This window comes from Strix uralensis, chromosome 28 (genome assembly GCF_047716275.1).
Source record: "Strix uralensis isolate ZFMK-TIS-50842 chromosome 28, bStrUra1, whole genome shotgun sequence".
NCBI lineage: Eukaryota > Metazoa > Chordata > Aves > Strigiformes > Strigidae > Strix > Strix uralensis.
The window spans coordinates 3,446,994-3,469,174 of NC_133999.1; the positions used below are offsets into that span (position 1 = coordinate 3,446,994).

At 41.7% G+C, this 22,181-nt stretch overlaps 1 protein-coding gene across 4 annotated transcripts in view; it reads left to right on the top strand.

Moving 5' to 3' along the window:
• The window catches only part of DOCK5 (dedicator of cytokinesis 5), an 86,218-nt gene extending 64,181 nt beyond the window's left edge, over window positions 1-22,037 (top strand). For 2 of the 4 annotated variants that reach the window (XM_074852048.1, XM_074852049.1), the window contains 12 exons: window positions 1,179-1,320; window positions 3,729-3,810; window positions 4,012-4,096; window positions 4,887-4,973; window positions 5,443-5,619; window positions 7,671-7,754; window positions 8,515-8,652; window positions 8,761-8,927; window positions 9,721-9,898; window positions 12,230-12,368; window positions 13,854-13,969; window positions 15,918-22,037. In XM_074852048.1, coding sequence (XP_074708149.1) covers window positions 1,179-1,320; window positions 3,729-3,810; window positions 4,012-4,096; window positions 4,887-4,973; window positions 5,443-5,619; window positions 7,671-7,754; window positions 8,515-8,652; window positions 8,761-8,927; window positions 9,721-9,898; window positions 12,230-12,368; window positions 13,854-13,969; window positions 15,918-16,019 — 1,497 coding nt within the window. In that variant the 3' untranslated portion in view covers window positions 16,020-22,037. Of the gene's footprint in view, window positions 1-1,178; window positions 1,321-3,728; window positions 3,811-4,011; window positions 4,097-4,886; window positions 4,974-5,442; window positions 5,620-7,670; window positions 7,755-8,514; window positions 8,653-8,760; window positions 8,928-9,720; window positions 9,899-12,229; window positions 12,369-13,853; window positions 13,970-15,917 lie in introns of those variants that run through there. The other 2 variants (XR_012626598.1, XM_074852050.1) reach the window with 2 other exon arrangements.
• The last annotated feature ends 144 nt before the right edge of the window (window positions 22,038-22,181 follow it).

Genomic DNA, 22,181 nt, shown 5'->3' on the forward strand with positions numbered 1-22,181 from the left:
ATAAAAAAGAGACAAGTAAAGAGACCAGATTTTTTTGTGTTACCAGCTTTGATAAAGTTAGTGTATTGCAATAGGGTTTGTTAGATGATTGGTGTGTTCTTATATGGGCTTAAACAGAATCTGCCTTTTGTATTTCTGCCCTATACACTTCCTCAGAAATATGATTGTTGCCATTAGAAAATGTTTAGCTTGTAAAGAATTTATCCCATTGCTTTTCAGCCTGAATCAACCTAATTTTCAGGATGTGGATCATTTCAGTGCTCAAGTACATTAGTGAGAGTCTGTCCCACGCAGAATTAAAATGCAAAGGTGCTTCCTGTTTGAGATTGCTGCTAAACATTGCTAATCTATGCTAGCTGTAATACAAGAATCTAGCCAGGGTGAGTCAGATGGCCAGGGTGCAGCATACTAGAAAATATTCCTGACTATTACTTAAAATTAAGGAACATTTACATTTTCAGACTGGAGTTGTTTGAAGTTGCCGGCCTTAAATGGAAGCCAAGCTTAATAAAAAATGAAAATGTTAACTTGGAACTGTGTAAGTGGATGGCATAGAAGGCTTTCACCTCCAGGTCATGTTTTTTGAATCCATCCCTTCTAGAAACCACCACTGCCTGGTGGCCAGTTCGGAAAAATAGTTGGCCATGGTCTGCTCTTAAGTCTGTAGTGCAAAACTGCCATAGCTGGCCGTTGTGTTAATGTTAGCTGAAGAGGGTCAGGAATGGAACAGAGGTAAAACTTGTGTCTTTGTGCACAGGGAGATCCCTCAGTTAACTCACACCAGAAGTGGTCTGGCAAGGAGCATGCAGTTCCCCACATTAAAGAACTTTTTGGCACACATGTTCTCTTAAAATCGGTCCCCTGACTGAGATTTTATGTGTTGAATGTGTGAGTTCTTAGAGTGCTAGAAAGCATGAACCTGTTCAGTAACACTTGTATGTGGAACAATGAATTTTCTACACAAATATGTGGTTGCCATTGCAGGGCCTTGCTCTTGAGAGTTGCTGTGTTCTCACTCCAGCCTCTGTTTCTTCTCTCATGTGTTCTGATTGTCTGTTAAGCTAGGAGACAGCCCTTCCTACAAACTGGATCTCTGAGACTACTCTGTGTATGTTTGGAAAGCTCTTTCTCATTGATTTGTGTAGTGTTAATTCTCTTTTTTCTTCTGCTACCCACAGAATAAAATTTTTATCTACCGTGGCAAAGAGTATGAACGAAGGGAGGACTTCAACCTGAAGCTGTTGACCCAGTTTCCTAGTGCTGAGAAGATGACCAGCACTGCCCCTCCAGGAGAAGAGATCAAGTCTTCTCCTAAACAGTGTATCTTTTGGTTTTAATACTTTTTGGCACATTCAAGATCTGCCTCTTTCCTAGAATAACGGAATTGTTAAACAAAAATAGTAAGCAGGGAAATTTGCTCCAGGGGGACTTCGAAGGCAGGCACTGGGCATAAAAATAAGACTATCCAGAACTGCAGTAGTGAACTTAAACACATTGAAAAAGAGAGACAGCTTGATATTGTCAAACTAGTTGCTGTTAAGATGAAACCTTAACAGGTTGCAGGTCAGGATTTCTTGTGCCTTCTTCTCAAGCAGGTGGTGCTGGCTGCTGTAGTATAGCTGTGATCCAGTTGGATATTTCTAGGTGAAAGAGGTAAAATACAGGCAGTGAAAGTGGGATGCACAGAGAGTGGAAGTATGCTCTTCCTGCATGCAGTTAACCAGCATTTATGAAGTGGCTGGTGGTTGGGGTTTTTTTTTCCCCCTAGAAGTTACTTTGTAAGAAGTGTGAAGCGGTGATGTTGATGAAGGTTGTTGGGTGAACAGCCCTTTTTAAAAAAAAAAAAAAAAAAAATGTATTCTTCCTTCATGCTGGTGAAACTCCAAACTCTGCATCACAGCACACCACTAGGTTTAAGATCCTCTTTCCCTTAATTGTGAGCATGACCAAGTGCAACCTAGTGAAGATGCTTCAGATTCTTGTTTGTGACTTCCAGTCGATAGCAGGTGTGCTCCTGGAAGATGTACATCAGTAGAAACCAAGTTACTGGGCTTCTAGCCTATGTTATACAAGCCAATGTTGTTCAGGCCAGACTAGAGAATCTGATGGTCCATTTTGGCCTTAAAAGTCTGTGTACAAAGGCACAACTCAAGCAGTGATACCAGATGCTTCCCTTGCAATAAGCCTGCCAAGCGCTAAATCCACATAGGAAATTAAAATCCATTCAAGACCAAACTTGGTATCAAAAAATGCCTCTTCTATTGCTGCTTTGTTTCAGCTACTTCCTTTGCATCTGTTTGTGTTTGTTCTAATGTTTTTGGCTCAAGATGAACCTGAACTGCAAAATTTGGATCCAGATCTGAACTCTTCCAAAAGTTTGGGGGTGTTTGGTTCCGGGTCTTTGGCATAGCCCCATTATAAAGGGGAGCAGCTGCATAGCTTGGATTTGGTACAGGTTCTTCTCGGACTCTTGCAAACACCTTCTGAAAAGATGAGAAGTTTGAGTGCCCAAATCACTGTTGTGTTAGGCAGGGTTGGTCCTGTAGTTTGTTTTAATTTCATGCTTTTTTAATCTCCTTTGTCTCAGGCTCTTTTTTACTTTTGCTTACAGTCTGTTTCCTTGCTCTTTTATAATAAAATGCCTTGTTCACCCTTTGGTTGTTTCATAACAGTGTACTGGAGATACCAGGTGAGCCGTGCACAGTCTCAGGGAATGCCTACACACGTAAAGAGGCTCCATCTTCCACCAGTTCTGAACTGGAAGCTGTATAGCGTGCTTAGCATGGCACGGAGCCCAAGCTAATAAGCTCTCCTGAGAGAAAGAATATATTAGCTTGGGCTCAGTGCTTGATCTAACGTGGCGATGTGGTTTTGGGTTCAGATTTGGCTGGCATCCAGCTGGCTCTTCAGTGCAGGCAGAATGACCTTGCCTTTGCTTTCAAAATACTGTTTGGAACTACCCTCAGTGAAATAAAGGATGTATGGGGCTACCCTACCCTCCAGTAAATCACTGCCATTTCGAGTGCAATTGGTAGGTGATTCACAAAAATAATCTCTTAATGTGGGTCAAATTGTTTATGCTTTCCTTTTCCATACTTCTGTAAAGCCCTCAATACAGTCCTTAAAACAGAACTCTGGAGAAGGAATAACATTGTAAGCTGTTGTGCTTGGGGATACTATTACTAAGTTTTTTTTTCATTTCTATCTTAGTTCACAGGTGCTAAAGCTGAAGGTGAAGTAGATATTCACTGATTAAAACCAGCCTACTTTCTTCACTTAGCTTTATCGATCTAAGAAGTGGGAGGGAGGGACAGCTTCACTGTGCTGGAGGAATCTGACAAATAACCGTGGGGTGGTGGGGCAGAGAGAAGAGACAGGCACATCCATTACAGAACCTAGTACAGAATATTGTTTTCCTGTCCCCAAAGTAGAAATCAGTAGCACCCAGGCTTCCCAGGTATTTCACCAGGGAATTTCAATAGTTGGAAGTGTTTGTACAGCCCTTATCTTTTTGGGCTTTTAGTTCATGAGTAGCATACAAACTACAAGAAGCAATATAATGCCTGTGATTGTTGATGAACTAGTAAGTATTTTTCTTCGAATTTGACAAGAGCGCAGGGAATTGTTGAGAAGTCTGACATTTGATGAAAACAGGAAGGGTATTTCTCTCCCTCTCCTATTTTATCAAAAGGATTCATAGTTTTTCATCCTTAACTATAGCTTCTCAGATGTGCAGTGCTTTATTGTGAAGCCTGTGATGAACCTGCCACCTAATTATAAAGATAAACCTGTTCCTGAACAGATCTTAAAGTAATTTCTTTTCCTTTTCCCTCAATATTACCTCTGTGTTTTTCTCAACTAGCCTAGGCACAAGATGGAGTGCCTTTGTATCTTGTGTAAATGTTTCACAGGCCCGTTTAAATTTGATTGTTCTTGGGAGGAAACAGAAGAACATTTGTGTAAGGAGGATGGGAGGTGAGTAGGCTCATCATTTACTCTGCTTCTTTCTAGCTACTACAGAGCAAACGAGGTGCAGCAGTTCACACACTCCCGACCAGTCAGGAAAGGAGAAAAAGATCCAGACAACGAGTTTTCTGTGAGTCCTTTTGCTTTTGATGCCAACTGCCTTGGGTGTCTGTGCTATGAGAAAACTGTTCTGTGCATTTATTTATTTTGTTGGTGGCATTTTGAACAACGCTTTCACAATTTTTTTTTCCCTCCACCTGTAGCAATGGAGTTTTGCTGTTAAAATGTAGGAGAAACAAAGGGCTGCGCTTCGCATTGCAATCTTTCCATAAAGCCAGTGTAAGAATGTCAAGGGGCTCTGTAGCTGAAGTTGTAACATTCAGAATCCTCGATCGAGAATCTATAAATATTGTGCTGTCTAACGCAGCTTCCTACAGAGTGCAGCTGTGTGCCTTGTAGATGATGAATGTTCTGGCTGTCCTTAAGGAGGCCAGCCTCTAACCATGAAGGATCAGTTCAACTTCAGGCCAATTTTTAAGATTTGCAGTGGAGAGTGAGCCGTGGGTGTAGGGTAACAGCATGTTTCCTTGCTGCCTGTGAGGCCTGCTGTTGCTCACAGGTAGTGGTTGGGCCTGTTGCGTAGAGCTCTGGCTATGTACACCATGATCTCAGTCCTGCTGATAGTGGTCCCCATGGAGGGTAACAGCCTGCTGCTGGAGATGTTGGTACCATTTAAATAGAGGTGGTTATTTCTTGCCAAAAACACTGGCTTCCATCCCAGTTAGTGAAGGTGAAAATCATTGTGTAAGTTCTGCCAGGTAGTGCTGGAAGCCTGGTTCCATGCTCTACCGTGGAAGAGAATTGAATTGCAAGACTGATATTTTCCTTACATCCTGGAATTTTTTTCCTTCTCTAACTAGAATATGTGGATAGAAAGGACAACCTACACGACAGCATATTCTTTTCCAGGCATCCTCAAGTGGTTTGAAGTCAAACAGGTTACAACGGTGAGTTCTGCATATGGGCTGAGTCTCATCCCCCCCCCCCGTAGCCTTTCATGAAGTAAAGAGTCTTGTGACAGTTAGGGCCACTAGTCCTTCCACTCCTGGATATGGCACACCAATAACTTCTGCTTCAGATAAAAGCAAATGTGTATCTTTTTTGATGTGCTTGTCTTTTTATGCCATTTTGCAGACAGCTCTACCCAAGGCCGCAAAGTTCTACATCGACTATATAATGCTTGGGAGAGTGGTTATTTCTGTAACATACTCCCCAGCCAAGTCCTAAACTGTTGTTCCTTCAGGTTAAGTTGTAGAATCATTCTTGCATTCATCTCCAGATTGCAAGCTAGTTAGCCCAGGGGATCCAAAATCCTCTGCTGGAAACTATTGGGTTGCCATTCATATACGAGGCATTACTTAACTTCATATTCCATGGAGGTGAATGAAGGTTTATTCTGTTTCTTCTTTCTGTCAGGAAGAGGTCAGCCCCTTGGAGAACGCCATAGAAACGATGGAGCTAACCAATGAGAAAATCAGCAACATTGTCCAGCAGCATGTCTGGGACCGGAGTCTTCCTGTACATCCTCTCTCTATGCTCCTGAATGGGATTGTGGACCCCGCGGTCATGGGGGGATATACCAACTATGAAAAGGTCTTTTTCACATTTATCTCTGCCTCAGTCTGTTGACCTCTGCAATGTTGGAAGATCTGGCTTGAAACATGGGAGATTCAAGTTCAATTTTCAGCTGTTACTCAGACATAGTGCGTTCTGTAGCTGTATCTGCCTGTTCAGAGCTCAAAAAAGAGGAGAAAAGAGATTTCCATTAGACTGCAAGGTGGAAAACCCCCAGATCTTTAGTGTTTAGTTTTAGTGCTGTGTGTTGCCACAGAGATGAATGATCCGTCTCTTTTGGGCCTCATTTACAGTGGTGATAATAACATGATCCTACCTCGTGGGGGCATTGAGGTGCTTGGTCAGCCCAATGAACGGTGGAAGTAACAAAGAAAAGCAAATGAGCTAGCATTTCTCCATTCTATTAATATCAAATGGTAAGGCAAATGAGGATTTCTCTTTCCAGCAAATAATTTGTCTTTGGAGTCTTGCAGTAAGAGCATGTATTACAGGAAAAAAGCAGTATTTCCTACCCAGGTTTATTCAGTTGACTTCAGTTGAATGGTGTACGTTCTTCCTTTTTTTGTGATGTTTAACTTAAGCTGTTTATTCCCAGCATCTAATGTTGGTATTCCCAGCACAAAATATATTGCTTATTTCCATATACTGAATGGATGGTGTTAAAACACATTTAATTCTTCTCAGATGTGTTCCAGTCATATGAAATGAAGTGCAAAAGTTAAATGGGAGAGGGTCTGATTTATCTGGGGTCTAACTCTGCTGATTCCAGAGGAGTTGCATACTTTGCCAGGACTGAATTTGGCCTTAAATCCTCCCATTTTATGAATTAAGGTTGACACAAAGTTTAGAATTACGAAAGTGGGAAAGCAGTTAAAACTAGGAAACACAAAGTATCTGTAACCACATCTGGAAATACTCATTTCTGGTTCATATTTTCCTATTTCAACTGAAGATTGAACATTTGGCTTTTGTGGGCGGCTAAAATCTTGAGTTTTAATTGTTTCATTGTAGCCAAAAGCCAAAGTCTGCGTTTTTAACGTGGGCTTTCTTCTTGCAATAATTAAACACTTGCAAGAAAAATCTGCTGGGACCTACCCGGCAGTCCTTTCACAGGCTAACCTCCTCTTGACATCGGCCTTTTTCAGAATCATACCACTAGGCCTATAAACACTTGTACATACAGTCCAGTTAATGGAACGCAGAACTAAGAAATATATGCAGAGGCTGAAATAGATCAGAGACGCGTTTTAAAACCAAATGAAAAATTATTAGGGATTTTTATCTAGGAAAAAGAAAAATTAAATTCTTCTGACAAGGAATTGTGATACGTTTCGACGCAATACCTGTAGCACATAATGTGAATTGGCACAATTTTAAGGCTTCAGTCCAGGAAAGTGTAGTTTTGTTTGTTCAACTTTAAACCGATACCAGATTCTGTTAATTAAAGGTAAACACATAAGAAGCGTAGACTAAAGGTGCTTTGTTGAATCAAACTGTGAGTCAAAATCTCAACACAGTCTTTATTTCTACTGAGTCTTCGTAACAAGCCCCATGTGAAAATGTTGTACTTAAGGGCTTAAATCATAGAGGAAATTGCAGGCAGGAGATGCCCCGTTCACCTTTCCGCAGCTGAGGTTGTTTGCATGTCGTTGTGTACTGTAGGTCACTCAGTGCTAAAAATGAAAGAGGCTTTTTGAAGTGAGAACTCAAGAGACTGGGTCTGCTACTCGCATTTGAGCGACAAGTAATTATTAGTTATTCAGATCCAGACTGTTTTATGAGAAGGGCATTGGAATTGGAGAAAACCCTTCCAGTGAAGTTACTTGTTTTACATATCTCTGTTTCACTGAAAAAAATAATACTTTTTATTTTAAACATAAAAGTCTCTTGTGTTCCCTATTCTCAACAAATAACCATAGTTCTTTGCTATCTCCCTGACACAAAGGTGAGGGACAAAATTTGGTTTTAATGAGGAATAATGGCAATGAATTGCTTTTAAAGTACAGGGATCTTTCACTGGGAGTGAACTGTGAAAGCTGTGAAACTGTATCATCTCTCCTTGCTTTCAGGCCTTTTTCACAGAGAAGTATCTTCAAGAACGTCCTGAAGATCAAGATAAAATTGAACTGCTTAAGCACCTAATTGCTCTACAGGTATGGTATTGGGAAAGAAGTGGAAGCACTACATGTGAGTGCAGATGTTTTTCCGTCGTTGTTTTGGAGCGATAATGCAGATAAATGCTATAAGAACTATCTGGATATGTGTACAATTGTTTTTTATTTTAAGGAAGCTGCTGTATTCTAAAATTGTCACCTAGAATGTTCTATGTAGCTTGTGTTGCTCTGAAATATTTGCCAAAGTTGCAGATTTTTTTCCTTTTGAGTGTAACAAAGTATCTGTTACCTTTTCGTTAAATCATCACACCTAATGTTTTGTCAGTCTGACCCTGAATGTTGCCTATTTGGACCAGAAAAATTGCCCTGTTTTCTTGTAATGCAAATTACATCCCTATAGACCAGTTTTTATGTGTTTCCACACAACAGAGCCCAGTTAAAGCTACCCCACTATCATACAGCTTTGGAGACTAAGAAGTGATACTCCAACATTGAACATACTGTGTTTTCCAAAGCAGAATGTGGAATCTGAGTGGGGAAGAGAGAACCATCGGTATAGACGGGGAAAGTGTTCGTGTTTCTTGAACACAGGAAGCTCAAACAGTCAGGTTACTACAGTGTCACAAGTTATGAGTCAGTAGCTGAGCTTCCTTACTGTATGATTGCTTTTTTTGCCTCTGCAAACTCAAATCACATTGATTTGAGTCTATCTGAGATGTGTAACATGCATAGAAAATTCCTGCCTGGAACAGGAGAGCTGATTTGTGCTTTTGTAGCTTAATTTTGTTCCTCCTTTCAGATGCCATTGTTGGCAGAAGGGATTAGGATCCATGGTGAGAAGCTGACAGAACAGCTGAAGCCTCTGCATGACAGACTGACAGCCTGTTTCAGAGAGCTGAAGAAGAAGGTGGAGAAGCAGTATGGTGTGATAACTTTGGTAAGCGTACCTGGTTCTTTAGTGTTTTGCCTTAAAGCAGCACAGCTCTCCCCTTTCCCACTTGTGAGTTAGTGTTACATGATTTATCACAAGCGTGTTTGTCTGCAGCCTCCCTCTCTCACCGAAAGGAAACAGAGCAGGTCAGGCTCTGTCGTGTTGCCCTATATCATGTCTTCCACGCTGAGACGGCTCTCTGTCACATCTGTGGCGTCTTCTGTGGTCTCTTCATCTTCCACGTCATCTGATAGCACTTCCTCCAGACCAGGTTCAGATGGGTTAGTAATCAGCCTTTACATGTGATTTACAAGAGTGGGGATATGCTTTTGCTAGAATTAGTTACTCTTAAAATGAAGATTTATTCCACACACAACAGTAATACCTACCTATTTGAAACTTTAAATGGAGGCTGATGTTGTTACTGCATTTTACAGAGAGGGAGTTTGAGGCACAGCTGGGGATAGTTCTGGGAATTGAACCCACAACTGTGTCTCTCTGGAGTCCCAATTATCTGCATGATACTGAAGAGGGATGGAGGCAGTGTATTTCAGATGCACACTCCTCTGTTTCCCAGGAATGCTGGAAAACAGAGGTGTAAGATACTACAAGGTAATTTAGTTCGATGTGGTCCACAAAGAGGTGCGTAGCGATATGGTGCTTGATCCACCAGCTGTTTGCAGCTGCATGCATGGCATTAAAAGGGGCTGCCACATGTGGAAGCATTTCCTAATGGTACTTCTCTGCATCTAATTTGCATCTGTGAGAACCAGGGAGTTTAGGTGACTTGCTCAAGGTCACACAGCAGACTCGGTGGCAAGGTTCAGCATAAAGTGCAGCTCTGGCTCCCTCTGCAAGTAGATCCCACTTTATCCTGTACATAAGACATAATACTCAAAATTGCTAGGGTGACTTAGGAGCACAAATCTCACTGAAAATTCCACGGTCATAACTCAGTTCTTCACAATAATCTCTTATGTAAACTAAGAGATCACAGCTTTTTAACAGACAATGCTTTAAATGTCTGATGGACTAATGTTTCATGTGTTTTCACTCTTTTGGTGTGGGCCGCAGATCTATTCTGGAGCCTCTTTTGGAGAGAAGAATATCAACAGCTTCCAGAGCTGAGGAGCTGCCCATGAAAGAGGATGGTGATAACCGGATTAGCAAACTCAAGCGGAAGGACTGGAGTATTAGCAAGTCTCAGGTTATTGTAGAGAAGGAGCCAGAAACGGAACTGACTTCCAAAATGGTAAAAAAAAAAAAAATTAAAAAATAGCAATAATAAAATCCACAGCAGGAGATTTTAGTGTTTCCGTTGCTTTCGGCCATGTTTGTCATTGGGAACTTCATTAAATAGTGGGAGGGGTTCAAATACCAAAAGCCTTGGTCATCTGAGTAATTCTTGCTTTTTTTATTTGGAAAATTTGTGTCACAGACCGAACTGCAGTTTGGCTCAAGGTGCAAACTGGAAACATGAGGCACTGATGTTTCATCTAGGTGTTCAGTGCCCTCATTTCTCGTCGGAGCGGAGGACTGCGTGATGCACTCAGCGCCATGTAGAATTGTTCTGTTTTTGTTGGAGCAAGCAGATACTGCTAGCCCACTCAAAAATCCAGCTGGCAAGCCAGATGTTCAGCTGCTATCAGTCAGCATCACTGCACAAATCAAATGTACTGCAAGGTGAAGATCAGCTTGATAGATTGGGGAGTTGAAATAAAATGATCTGGTAGTTAAGTCACCAGTTTGGGACTTTGAAAAACTTGTTCTTCCAGTCTGTACTCTGCTCCAGACCTCCTGCATGAGGGCAGGAGTGTTTACTCCTTGTGCAAATTATTTGCAAAAGAGGAATAGAAGAGAATCTATACCCCCACAGGAGTCCTGTAATGAGGAATATATTGGAGACTGTTAGGCATTAAAGTTGACAGTGGGATTCAGAGTGATCACCTAATACAAACAGATAAGTTTCAGCCCAAAAGTAGAGTTGTATGACCTTGGAGTATTATCCTGATTTATGCAAAGACTATGTTACACTGTGAGAATTAGGCATCTGAGTATTTAAGCTGGTGGCTCAGTGATACTAATTTGACTTAACACAGGCTGTGTAAATAATGAGAAAACATGAGTTCTTCTATTTCCCTTTCTCTCCCAAGATCTCAGCTGAATTTGGCAGGAACAGGTTATGCTGCTATATATTCAGGAATTCTCATCAAATCTGAGTAGTGCTGCCAGCACTTGGAGCCTGCAGAATATTTATAAAAAGGGGAACTGTGGTTCTAGAATCATGTCATTTGGTATTGACAGGCTTTCCACTCCAGAGGAAAATCTGGGGTTGTAAATATTAGTGGTTCAGGAGGCCTGGCCCTCTGCCTCTGGAAGAGCTGCCATTGAATTAAACGGGTTTAACCCACAAAGTGTGATCTCAGCTGCTGATCACTTTATTAAGTAAAACTAGAGGGAAAAGATCTGGGAGAAAGCCCATTTGTATCGACCACTTCACTAGGGCAGTAAGGCACGTCTGTCCAAGACTTTGCATTGCAGAGAGCTGAGAGATGCAAAACAGAACACCCACCCTCCCTTCTACCCCCGTATCTCTGAGGGAAAATTACATGTGTGATCAGTTTACTGAAGCGAATGAGCAGTCGAGGGTTATAATCGTGCTTAAGAACATCGCAAAGTCCAGAGAAAGCTGGTTTTTATAGCTGGTCTGTTCCATAGCCACATAGTGCAGCACGAGAATTGGACAGAGTGATTTTATGCAGCTCTTGACTAAGCTGCTTGTGAGCTAGAAAGCCAGAGGGAACCAAAGGCTGGCTGGACATCCAGCAGCTTTGGGCTTTATAAGTTTTATATTCACTGTACACCAATGTGTGGTCCCCTCTGCACAGCGAGAAATACTGAACTGCTCCATGGTGGAGAATTGATCTCTGAAAGAGCCCAGTGAGTTTAATTACATGTGTAAGGGACAGCCTTCTCTGAAAAGCAATAAACTAATATTTCAAAGGACCATAATATTCATGCCCTGGACTCTTGGGACCATATTCAGATGGCCTCGTGATTTGAGCGAAGAGCACAGAGGACACACGTGACGCTGGAAGGAGTTGGAACAACATCTCCCGAGTCCCAGATGCAAGGGATTTGCTCTGTAAAGCCTGAAGTAGACTTGTTTCAGAGCCCTAAGGCGCTTGATGATATTAGCAGTCCTGACTTGCACCCAGAATTTCATCTTTTTTTCTTTTTTCCCCCAAATTTATTCACAGAACTGCTAGTCAAATGCAGCAGTTTTTCAGCCTGACGTCTTCGCTTAGTTTATACAATAAGGTTGTTAAAAACAGTTTACTACTGCTACCCAGTTAGTGAGGGCCCACAGAAGACTGGATGTGTCACAGCAGCCCAGTGTATGCCTTTTGACATGGCTTAGCCAGTGCAGTGGCTTGACTCTTACGTTTCACCTGAATGCACCTTTCTTACGCATGGCTCTTCTGGAGCATGTTGATGCCTTTGTGACAGGTCTGAATATCTGATACGTGTGCAGCAACCTTGCTGACTTCTAAAGGTTTTGTTTACTCTTTGTTTCAACCAGGGCATGTCAGGAAAAGCACAAAGGCCAAAGAGTCTTCAGTTAGGAGACAACAGACTGACTTTGCTTCAGGGTTCTTCTCTCCAGCAGTCAACGCCTCGCACCCCACCACCGATCACTCCCAAAACCCCAAGAACCCAAAGTAAGTTCTATTCTAGAGCAATTGCCACATCCTTCAGGGCACTACCTGAAGTCGTTGGAATTACTATATATTTGCTGAGGTAACCTCACTGGGGAGAGAGGAACTGCTCTGAAGTAGTTCACAGAAAGTGGCTGTTAATGTTTGTAGACGTTTTTGTCAGATAACAAAATTTGGCAGTGTTATCAAAGGCTCTACACTCATACTTGTGACTTACATATCACTTGTCAAAATTAGTATATAGGAGGAATTCCAGAGAACAATTTTCATCTTTTTCAGTTTGTTTCTTGTTTTCTCCTGTATTGACTTGTGGGAAGGCATATTAAACCTCAGGGTGAACGTCACATGCCATCAATGTAGATGCTTGTCAGTTCATCCAGTCAGGTGGTTACAGCACATACTGGAGGAACATCCCCTCTGAATTCACAGGATGGAGCTGCATCAATCCAGCATGGTATTTCTGATCAGCTCGATGGCTAAATTTTCTGGGCAAGCCCTGAAGGCTTTGTTAATTTATGACCAGTAACTCCTATCACGTGGTAAAAAGTCTCAGGTTGCTCTGTAGGTCTCTGAAGTTGCTCTGTAGCTTGGAAACTCAGCTAATAAATGTTACACCTGAAAGAGATGGAATTTATCTTGAAGAATTAGCAAAGTGAACAATTTGTGCAGTCACCTTCCTTGCATATCCAGTAAGCTCTGTAGTTAATTCTGAAGCAACATATAAATATGGCTAAGGTAAAAACACAACTGTGGTGTCACCACTGACAACTTCCTTGCTTGCTTTTGCATTTCTCACTCTACTGCTCTTTCTTTAAAGTGACAGAAGTTCATATGTAGAACCTGACTGTTCTTTCTCTTACGTGTATATAAATTCAGAATCCAGTGTAGATAATGAACTAAACTAGCAGAAAACTGTTGTGAGAGGATTAAAACCAAAAAACACGCATCAGGGTGGGGCGACAACCAGAAATACAAACAAATGCAGGAATACTATATGAAGAAAGATTCATGAAAGTAATGTGAAACCTCACTCTTCTACTTAGCAAGCAGTTTTAATTGCCATTAGTAGCAGGACAGCTTCCCAGAAATTCTTCTGAAGTTTGGGTACTTATCTACTCCATCAGCTGGAGTTAAAATCAAAGTGAATTCTCAGGTTGAGGCCCAGGCTGACAGGAAACCCCACTGAACATTGCAGATGTGATAATGGATTCCATTTTCTGTTCTCTCAGGCATGCATTTTTCACATAAACTTAGATTCATTTGATGAAGATAGAACTCTTCTGGGCATTTTGAACTTAAGGGAGATACAACTGTGATTCTATTTTGACATATCCATTCTGGTTTAGTTGCTAAAGCAGAGAAGTGTTAGTGGATAGAAAGCAGAAGATATTAAATGAATCTCCCTTAAAATTCTACACGGTCAATCCCTTTTCCCATTCCTTTTCTGCCTAGTTTAACATCTTTTCTTGTTATTGTTGTTGCTTCTAGGTTTTCCCTCACTGCAAGCTGATGGATTGGCAACTGCTAGCTTACAGAGCACCCCGCCCCCACCTCCGCCCAAAAGCAAACCCTATGAGAACAGCAACCCGAGGAATTCTGTGGAGGTAAGGAAATGAGAGCTGACATTTTTTTGGAAAACAGCTTTTGAGAAAGAGACACCAGTGGAATTTTCCAGGCTGCTTCTAGGGTGGTGCTACTTGAAACTTGTCTAATCATTTTACTGGTTCACTCCCTGAAACCACAAAAGAATAAAAAGTTTTTTGCTTCAGGAGAAGGCTATCAAGTGCAGTCCCTTTTTTTTTCAAGTAGGAGTTGGGTAGGACACTTGGTTAGGCAAACTGTGTGTGGGGGTGGGAAGATATATTGAAAACAAACAAGCACAATGATAGAAAAGTTTCAAAAACATGATCAGGATAAAATAGCGCAGTAATCTGGTCTTGAAAAAGAAGGGAAAAACTCACACATTTTCAGAAATGATAAATGTCTTCTTTGAGTCCTCAGCTCAGAAGAATCTAATTTTTCAAAGTATGCATCATTAGTCACTTAAAACAGCCTGTATTTATCACTATCTTAGCCACAGCCTTTTTCTCAATTTCATGAAGTTGGTTTCCTTCTAGGAATGTCAAATTGCCACCTTTTTTAATGCTTTATCACTAATGGTTCTCTTATACTATGGGATTCCAAACAGCTTGGAGATACTTAACATGCAGATACTCTGGTCATTGTGTCAGAATCATTTCATCTGCCCCTGAAATGTAGGTACTTCTGATATGAGACCGTAATGGCTTACCAGTGCACAGCAACAGAAAGCATCCTTTGGTAACTGTGTCTTTCCCAGTCCAATTTCCAAAGAGGATTTACAGAGTACCTGAGTGAGATGAACTGGAGTTTGACCAAGAAAAATTTAAAGAGTGATTGCACTTAACAAAGTATGTTACCTCTGACAGCACAGGAAGACAAGAAAACAGCTGATCACTTAATTCTTTTAGAGAGAGATGTGACACTGGTACAGAGCCTTGAAGCATGGGGATAAATGGGAGTTTTCTACTTCGCCCTTCACTTGGTCAGAACTGACTGTGCTTCTGAAAAGGGGCAGCAGAGCTGCTGTAGGTGCGTGAATGGCGGAAATATGCCAGCTCTAGGGATGCTGTGGGAGTCACCGGTTGAAGCGGATTAATAAAAGAGTCTCCTTCCCCTGAGTCTTGTAAGAAAACTAATTACTAACATGTTCTGACTTGCAACAATGACCTTGGCTTGCAGCCAAATGGAAAGGATTTGAAAGTCTGTGAAGAGAGATTGTAGAAGTTATTTTCTGAAGGGTTTTGTTACTTTGTTGTTGTTGTGGTAAAGTTGACTCTGTCTTCCTTCAGTTAAAATAGTCCTTAAATCTTGGCAGTTTTGGCTAAGCCAGAGGTGAGCCACACAAGCTTCTTGTTCCCCTGGCCTTTCACATCTCATTTGTTTACAGGGTACCCCTTAAAACAAGGAAAGAGCCAACTTGAAAGAACCCCCTAGTGCAATTTCCTGCAAGAACAAGGAACACCCTACGAGCCTCTGTGCTGGGTAGGAGGGCTGTGGCTTGCTGCCATTGTATGGAGTTAGTTTCACAATTCTGATTTGGAAGCATTTGACATCCTTTTGGCCCCTACTTGGTGCAACTTGTCAAGCCAGCAAGATAAAAATAGTTGAATTTTGAAACCCTGAGGGAAATGAGTTTATTGCCATTTTACTGAAAAACAAAAGGTGGGACGGAGGGACAAATGGCTCTGGCTCAAAGTCAGGCTGCAGGTCAGAAGCAACTGAAGTATATCTGCAGCTAAGGTGTATTCTAGCAGCTGAAACCTTCCTGTTACTGTTGTCCCCTGGTGATCTGTCCGTGTTTGCCCCTCTCATCGATTGCATGGGGCACTGAAAGACTGAATTCAAAGGTTTGGTCCTGAAAGAAACATCAAGTACTCCAGGACCTTTTGGATTTGTTGTCTGGTAAAGCACAATGTCTTAACTTGCTGGTAATGGTTTATTTTCCTGTGTGTTTTTGTTTGATCTTCTCAGGTTGCTCCACCACTACCCACCAGACGAGAAGCCAAACCTCCCCCCCCACCCCCAAAAACCAGAAAATCCAGCGTTGTCTCTTCAGAGCAAGGACTGCAGTGAGGATCATCACTTGCTGGTGTAGCAGCAAGCGCCTAGAGTGAAACGGCTGCTTTCTTTTTACTGACACACTGGGGCTCTCTGACCCTAAAGACTAGTGATCTCACCTGCCATTCCATTCACTCCCCTCGGAGTTTTCTCTGGGAAATACCAAAAGGAACTGTTATTGTGACTGTATTCCCTAACCTCTGGTTTACCTTTCCAGTACTGAGACACTAATCACGTAGCAGAAGTCGCCCTACTGGAATTCTTGTCTGTCTTAGTCTTTGTCTGTCCTGAGTTTTTTCACTGATGCAATTGCAGCAGCTCATTCCTAGTGTAAATCTGTCACGGTAGTGATTTGCACCAGTGTTTGGAACGAGGTAAGCCACACCAGTATGAGAAGTGTCCTACAGTATTTTCACAGAGGGGCATTACAGCTTTACAGCCGTACTGGCGCACCGACCCCGTCCCCGTAGCGTAGCCGAGCCCTGGTTTGCGTGAAGTGAAGCAGATCCCAGCCGTTCCCAAGTTGTGAAGTGTCGGCTCCTGAGATGTCAGGTGCCGGTGTATGATGTGCAGTCTCCTAAGATTCTTGATTGCAGGCAGAGACCTGAGCATTGTTAGCAGAATGAGAAGTCTTTTTTTCTGCTAGTCATCATACGTATTTAAGATGAAGTGCAGACGTTCTGCCTTCCACCGTCTCTGCTCGAGTAGTGGCAGTTGCTCACTCCCGATGGAGAGTTTAGGTTCACCAGTACTTTGTCATAATTTCACTGTTGATTCTGGTTTTAACACTACAGAGCAGTTGATACTCCTCCCTGAATTATGTTACCTCCTTGGTTTGTGCTTGCATCTGGGACCTGGTACAATATTTCATCTTTGTGCCTTTTAATAGGGTGTAAAAAGTTGCTTCTCCTGTGAATATGTGAGTAGAAGCTGCGTTGATACCAGCACTGTACTGGTACCAGTGACTTTGAGAGGGTGGAGTATGCAAAACTAGTTACACATCCTGACCTCAGAAACAGTCTGATAGCTACTGTAACCTTTACTTTGGCTGGACAAATTCACACAAATACAAATAATTCTCATCCTCTTTCTTTTCCTGCACCCATTTGTGGCAGTACTTGCACTTTGTTTTATAGCCTCCCTTGATGTAAGTTTTTAATAGACACTAGACTTTAAGGAGCCATTTAGATCTGGGATGCATGTGAAAGACTTGACAATTAACCACCTAGTTTCCTTTTGTTTGGGTTACTCCAGCTCTCTGCAGCTTTTCTTCCCTTGGAGGGTGGGATAATCTGTTTAATTTTTCTTTTAATTTATTCCCTGCTCTGTCGGGATGTCAGCATCAGTCTTTCTATTTGTATAGAGAGAAAAAATTAGATGATCTTAGGTTCTACTGTTTTTAAATTCACATGATCCACGCAGGAAAAGGCTGTTGTGCACTGTTAGAACAGCCTGTCCTCACAGTTGCATAGTGACCGAAACTTCAACACAAATACCATTGTTATTTATGGACCAGATGGGCCTTAAACACAGCGTTCCTATGTGCCTGCGCTGCCACTGAAATCTTGCTGGTAAAAACCAGGACGTCACCATTTGAGATTACAACTCCTAATGCTGGCAGACCCGTTCTGCCCCTCTCGGGGCGGGTGGTCTCGGAGCTCTGTCAGAAGGGCTGCAACCCTGGAGTGAGGACTTGTTCTTCTGCAACAGGCTTACAGGAATTTGTGCAGCACTGAAACCAGAAAACAATTCAGTTTAAAATTCACTTGCAGTATATTTCTACTCTGGTCTACTCTTAGAAGATCTAGATGACTCCAAAGATAGTTACAGCAGCTCTTGCTTTGCTGTGTGGAGCCGGACTTTCCTGAGCTGCCTGTTTCAGCACTAACGCATTGTGAAGAACTTCACTGTTTTACTGTCAAGGAATTGAAACTTTCTTTATATATCCCCCCCAAAGTTGCAACTGCCTGTTGGAGCTACATTTCCCAGCAGCAGCAAAGCCAGTGAAGTTTGGTGTTTTCTTGATTTGTATGAATTATTCTCTTGTCACATTCAGGCAGACTATTTTGCCATGCTATTCTGCCTGTGTGACCGGCCTGTTCATAAACATAGCTTTTGTCATGGCTGGTATTTCTCACTGATGTTTTCCAGGGAAGAGAAAAAAATCACTCGTCGTTCTGTTTCACTATGGAACTTGGGAAACTTGGGAGTTTGCCTGGAGAGTTTAGATTCAAACTTTTGGGAAAGTTCAGAGTTTCTTAAAACTCATCATAAAGAGGGACCAGGTGAGGAATTTGGATCCAAGTTGATTTCTGAACCTGTATAAAATTTTGGCAGTTTGGTTGCAACTTGTGGCCTGTTTATCATCGGTATTGATGAAGATTCTGTCATGGGCTTTTCTTCCAGGAAATAATTTTGCTTGTTAACTGGAATTGTCATTTAGCTTTTGGTTATCTGGTAGAAGATGGGGAGACCCACTAAAAACCCTCACAGTTCCTCACAGTAGTAATATAATATAAAAATATCATTGGGTTGGGTTTTTTTGCAGGCCACTGCACTATTATTCTGCTCACACAACTTAAATGGGTTTCATTACCTTACCGAAAAGAAGTTCTTTAAACCTTATTAAAGCTTTTCTCAGCAAAGCCCTTTTCAGGGATAAACAAACCCAATGAAACCCTTGGGGTTTTTTTTTTCGTTCAGACCAAAGTGGTGCTTTCTTTTGTTCCTAGACATTCCTTTGGCTTCAGTGTGACTCCAGTTAAAGCAACCTGCAGAAGCTGCGCTTGCTGCGCTGCCTGCATGGCTCTGTAAAACAGATTGCTGTCATCAAAGGCTCCTACTGGATTCACATCACTCTGGAAGTCTGCAGTCACATCACATACATCTGCAGTCGTGTTCGCTATAGCACACATACAACTGTCTGCTGGGCTTTTGCCTTCTCAGGGGAAATCTTTGAAACCTTTCTGGACAACTTGACCATGGTTCACCCCCTCTCTCTGGTGCATTGTAGGACTTGTCAGCTCCACATTATGTTCTGGGACGTAGACGCTGCTGACTTGAAAACCACAGGGTTTTCTGGTCTTTACTTTTTGTCCACTTCTTCCTCTTCTTGTAACCACCATCCTCCTTCTGCTGCACACATGAACTAAAGGACCCTCTGAAACTCTTCACTTAAACTTTTTGGTGAGAATTTTGCTTTAGGCAGAACAGCAGGATGTGGTCTGAATTGTAGAAAAGTTTATTAACACCACCTATTGTTAATGCTGTGCCTTTCCCCGGTCTGCATCTGCCCGTTGCCTCATTCTTAGGTGCATTTCCTTTTCAGAGCAGTTTGGTTTTTTTTTTTAACTCCTTTGGTAAATGAGCAGAAACAAAGAAGACTTTGCAGGAATCCCGGCTGATGGTTTCTTTCCCCTGGGTAAACAAACTAGCTATCAGATTTGGGTATTTTGGTTCCAAGTGACCTTTTCTAGTCATATTTCCCTCTTTGTCTGCTTTTAATAACTTTTAACTCATAGCTGTACCTTGTACATTCAGCAGGTTGGGTTTTTTTCCTGGAGGAGAGAACTAGTCCATGCAAAAAATCTCACGGGAGGAAGTCTGACCTTGGGAGGAATTTTTCAGCTGATCTTTCATGACCCTTTACATAATGGTCCTTAACTTCAGGTGACTTGGTTCTGACTGCTTTTTTTTTTTTTTACAGTTTTATGGACTAGGTTTGTGAGCAGGGTACTTAGCATGTAAGTGGTTAATTATCCTCTCCCCTTTCCTTCCTTGGATCAGCCAGCTGCCGGTCTTTAGGAATAAGAACAGTTGCTGTCTCTCCTGGGTGCTGCCCCTGGGTGCTAATACCTGAGCCAGGAGGATGCCCGGGTCACCCAGAGTCAGGGCAGTGGCTCCAACCCATCCCAGCGCTGGCTCTAGGAACCTTCAGTGCTTTGTGTAATTTGAGCAATGACTTAAACAGGTCTTTTATTTATATTTTGATCTTTGGCTTTTACTGTAGAGCCAGCTCCTTAAAAAGCAGCGAAGATACGATCTGCCTTGCAGTTGCCTGTCTCACCCGGCAGGTTCCTTGACGTTCATCTCGGTGTGCTGTCCACACAGCTCAGGCTTTGCTCTGAGCTGCCTTTGTTGTCTGCTCTAAGCTGAGGCATCACCCTAACTGCAAGGAAAGGAACAGCTGATGCCTAAAGAGTACAGAGCGACATTTCCCTTCCCCAGATCGTTTGGGCGTTTTCACTGGTAAATTTTGCTATGCTAGAAAGGGGTTTAAGGTTGGGGGATTTTTTTTCTTTCTTAGCGTTATTTTTGTTCTTGAGTCTGATGTGCTGTAAACTCTTCCTGCATCTCCTTCTTGCCTTTTGGCAAACTAACTCACAGACAGGAGTTCAGTTTTCCAAAATGTATTACTGACTGTGGTATGTGAAGAGTTATGTTCCTAGCTGATACAAGTCAGCACAGTTTGCTTAGAGGTACAAGATGCAATCTCTGTACTGTGCCTAAATGACTTAGGGCTTCGTGCCAGTTTTGGAAAAAAGCATTGTCTTCTAAGTGTCAGATTTTTAAAGGCAGTTGGGCATTTAAGTGTGTGAATAAGCATGTGACCTGACTGATTTTAATTAAGTGGAATTAAGCACCCACACTCCTACAAGAATTCCCACCAGACCCCTGATTTTTTAAGTGTTCTGCACTTTGCTACAGTACCTACCTGACTTAAGATCTGAGATTTAATTTTCAGAGACAATGTAAGGTCTCACTACTTAGTTTTCAAAATGAGAATCATCTTTCCATGTTAATTAGATGCTTTTGGAAATGTCATCTAATGTCTTTTAAACTGGAGGTTTAAAAATGGGAGTAGGAGAACAGTCCATAATGATGTCATCTCTGCATACCAGAAATGAAAGCAAACAGCAGCATTTCTACCCAATTCATAGTTTTGAATAAAACAAATCTCAAAGTTAAATATCCAGTCTGCAGAGAAGACAAAATCTAATCCCATTTCATAGCCATGCTGTTCAAAGCTAGTGTTAAATTTCAAGTCTTGGAGGATTTTTTTTCTTTGGAGAAATGTGCTCAACACTTGTTTTCTGGAGCTTTTAATTAAAATTTGTCATGCTGTGATAAATTCCTTTAAAAATGTTACAGGCTGTAATCCACATCAGGGGAAGAGAGAAACAGACAGCTTTCCATTTCAGTGGATTATTGGATTAGGAAAGGACACCGATTCCAGTGAGAACAGCTCTGTGATCTGCAGTGGCAGAAAATACTGTAATGTATATGCAGTGGGGTTTGAGAACCTGCATCTAATAACCTTCACACTGTGCAGCCCAGTGTATGTTCCACAGACTAACAGTGAGTTAGACTTGGAGTGATAATGGCTCAGATTTTCTCTCCTTATTTATTTTTATAATTGTAAATGGAAATAATAAGTTGTCTGTAATTTAACTGTAATCTTTTTTTATAGTGAAAACATTCCTGACCCATTACTGCTAACTTCTTCCCATTTTTTTCTTTTAATTAAAACTTCTCTGTGTAATGTTTACTGTTGCAGACCAAATTATCTAGTGGACCAGGGTGAGCTTTTCCCAGGACTACATCAGAAAGAAAAAGTAAACAAATAATGTGATTTTTTTGATTGCATGGCAGGAGAGGACCCTTTCAAAAGCCCATGAGGTTCACCTAATTCTGCTCCTATTAACATTAAAGCACCTTTAGGACAGTATGTGTGGGCACTACAGAGAGTACACAAAGGAGTATAGAGGAGTTTAACAAAAGGTGAAAAGCATTGGTTTATGCTGGATTGCTCTGACCGTTCTGGTTTAAGGCTGGCATTGAAACCCCTGGACATGCATGACTGCGTACTTTGAACCTGTTTTTCACATGCATGGTCTGCAGTTTTTGTATTTTTTAAACAGAAGTGTAAGTCCTCAGCAGCTCTGGAGTTCAGCCCCAATATGCATGGTATTAATTGATACAGTTCTTTGTTGTTGGTATTATAAAGGTTTAATGACATGATAAACCTTGGGACATGTTTGTCTTGAATTCAGAAGAAAATGGATGTTGTGTAACATGGTTTTGTGAGTGTTTTGAGATCCTGGATGTGATGGCTTAGTTATAAAACCCACTTCTGCAGACTGTAAATACCTTCTTTTTTTTTTTTTTTTTCTCTGT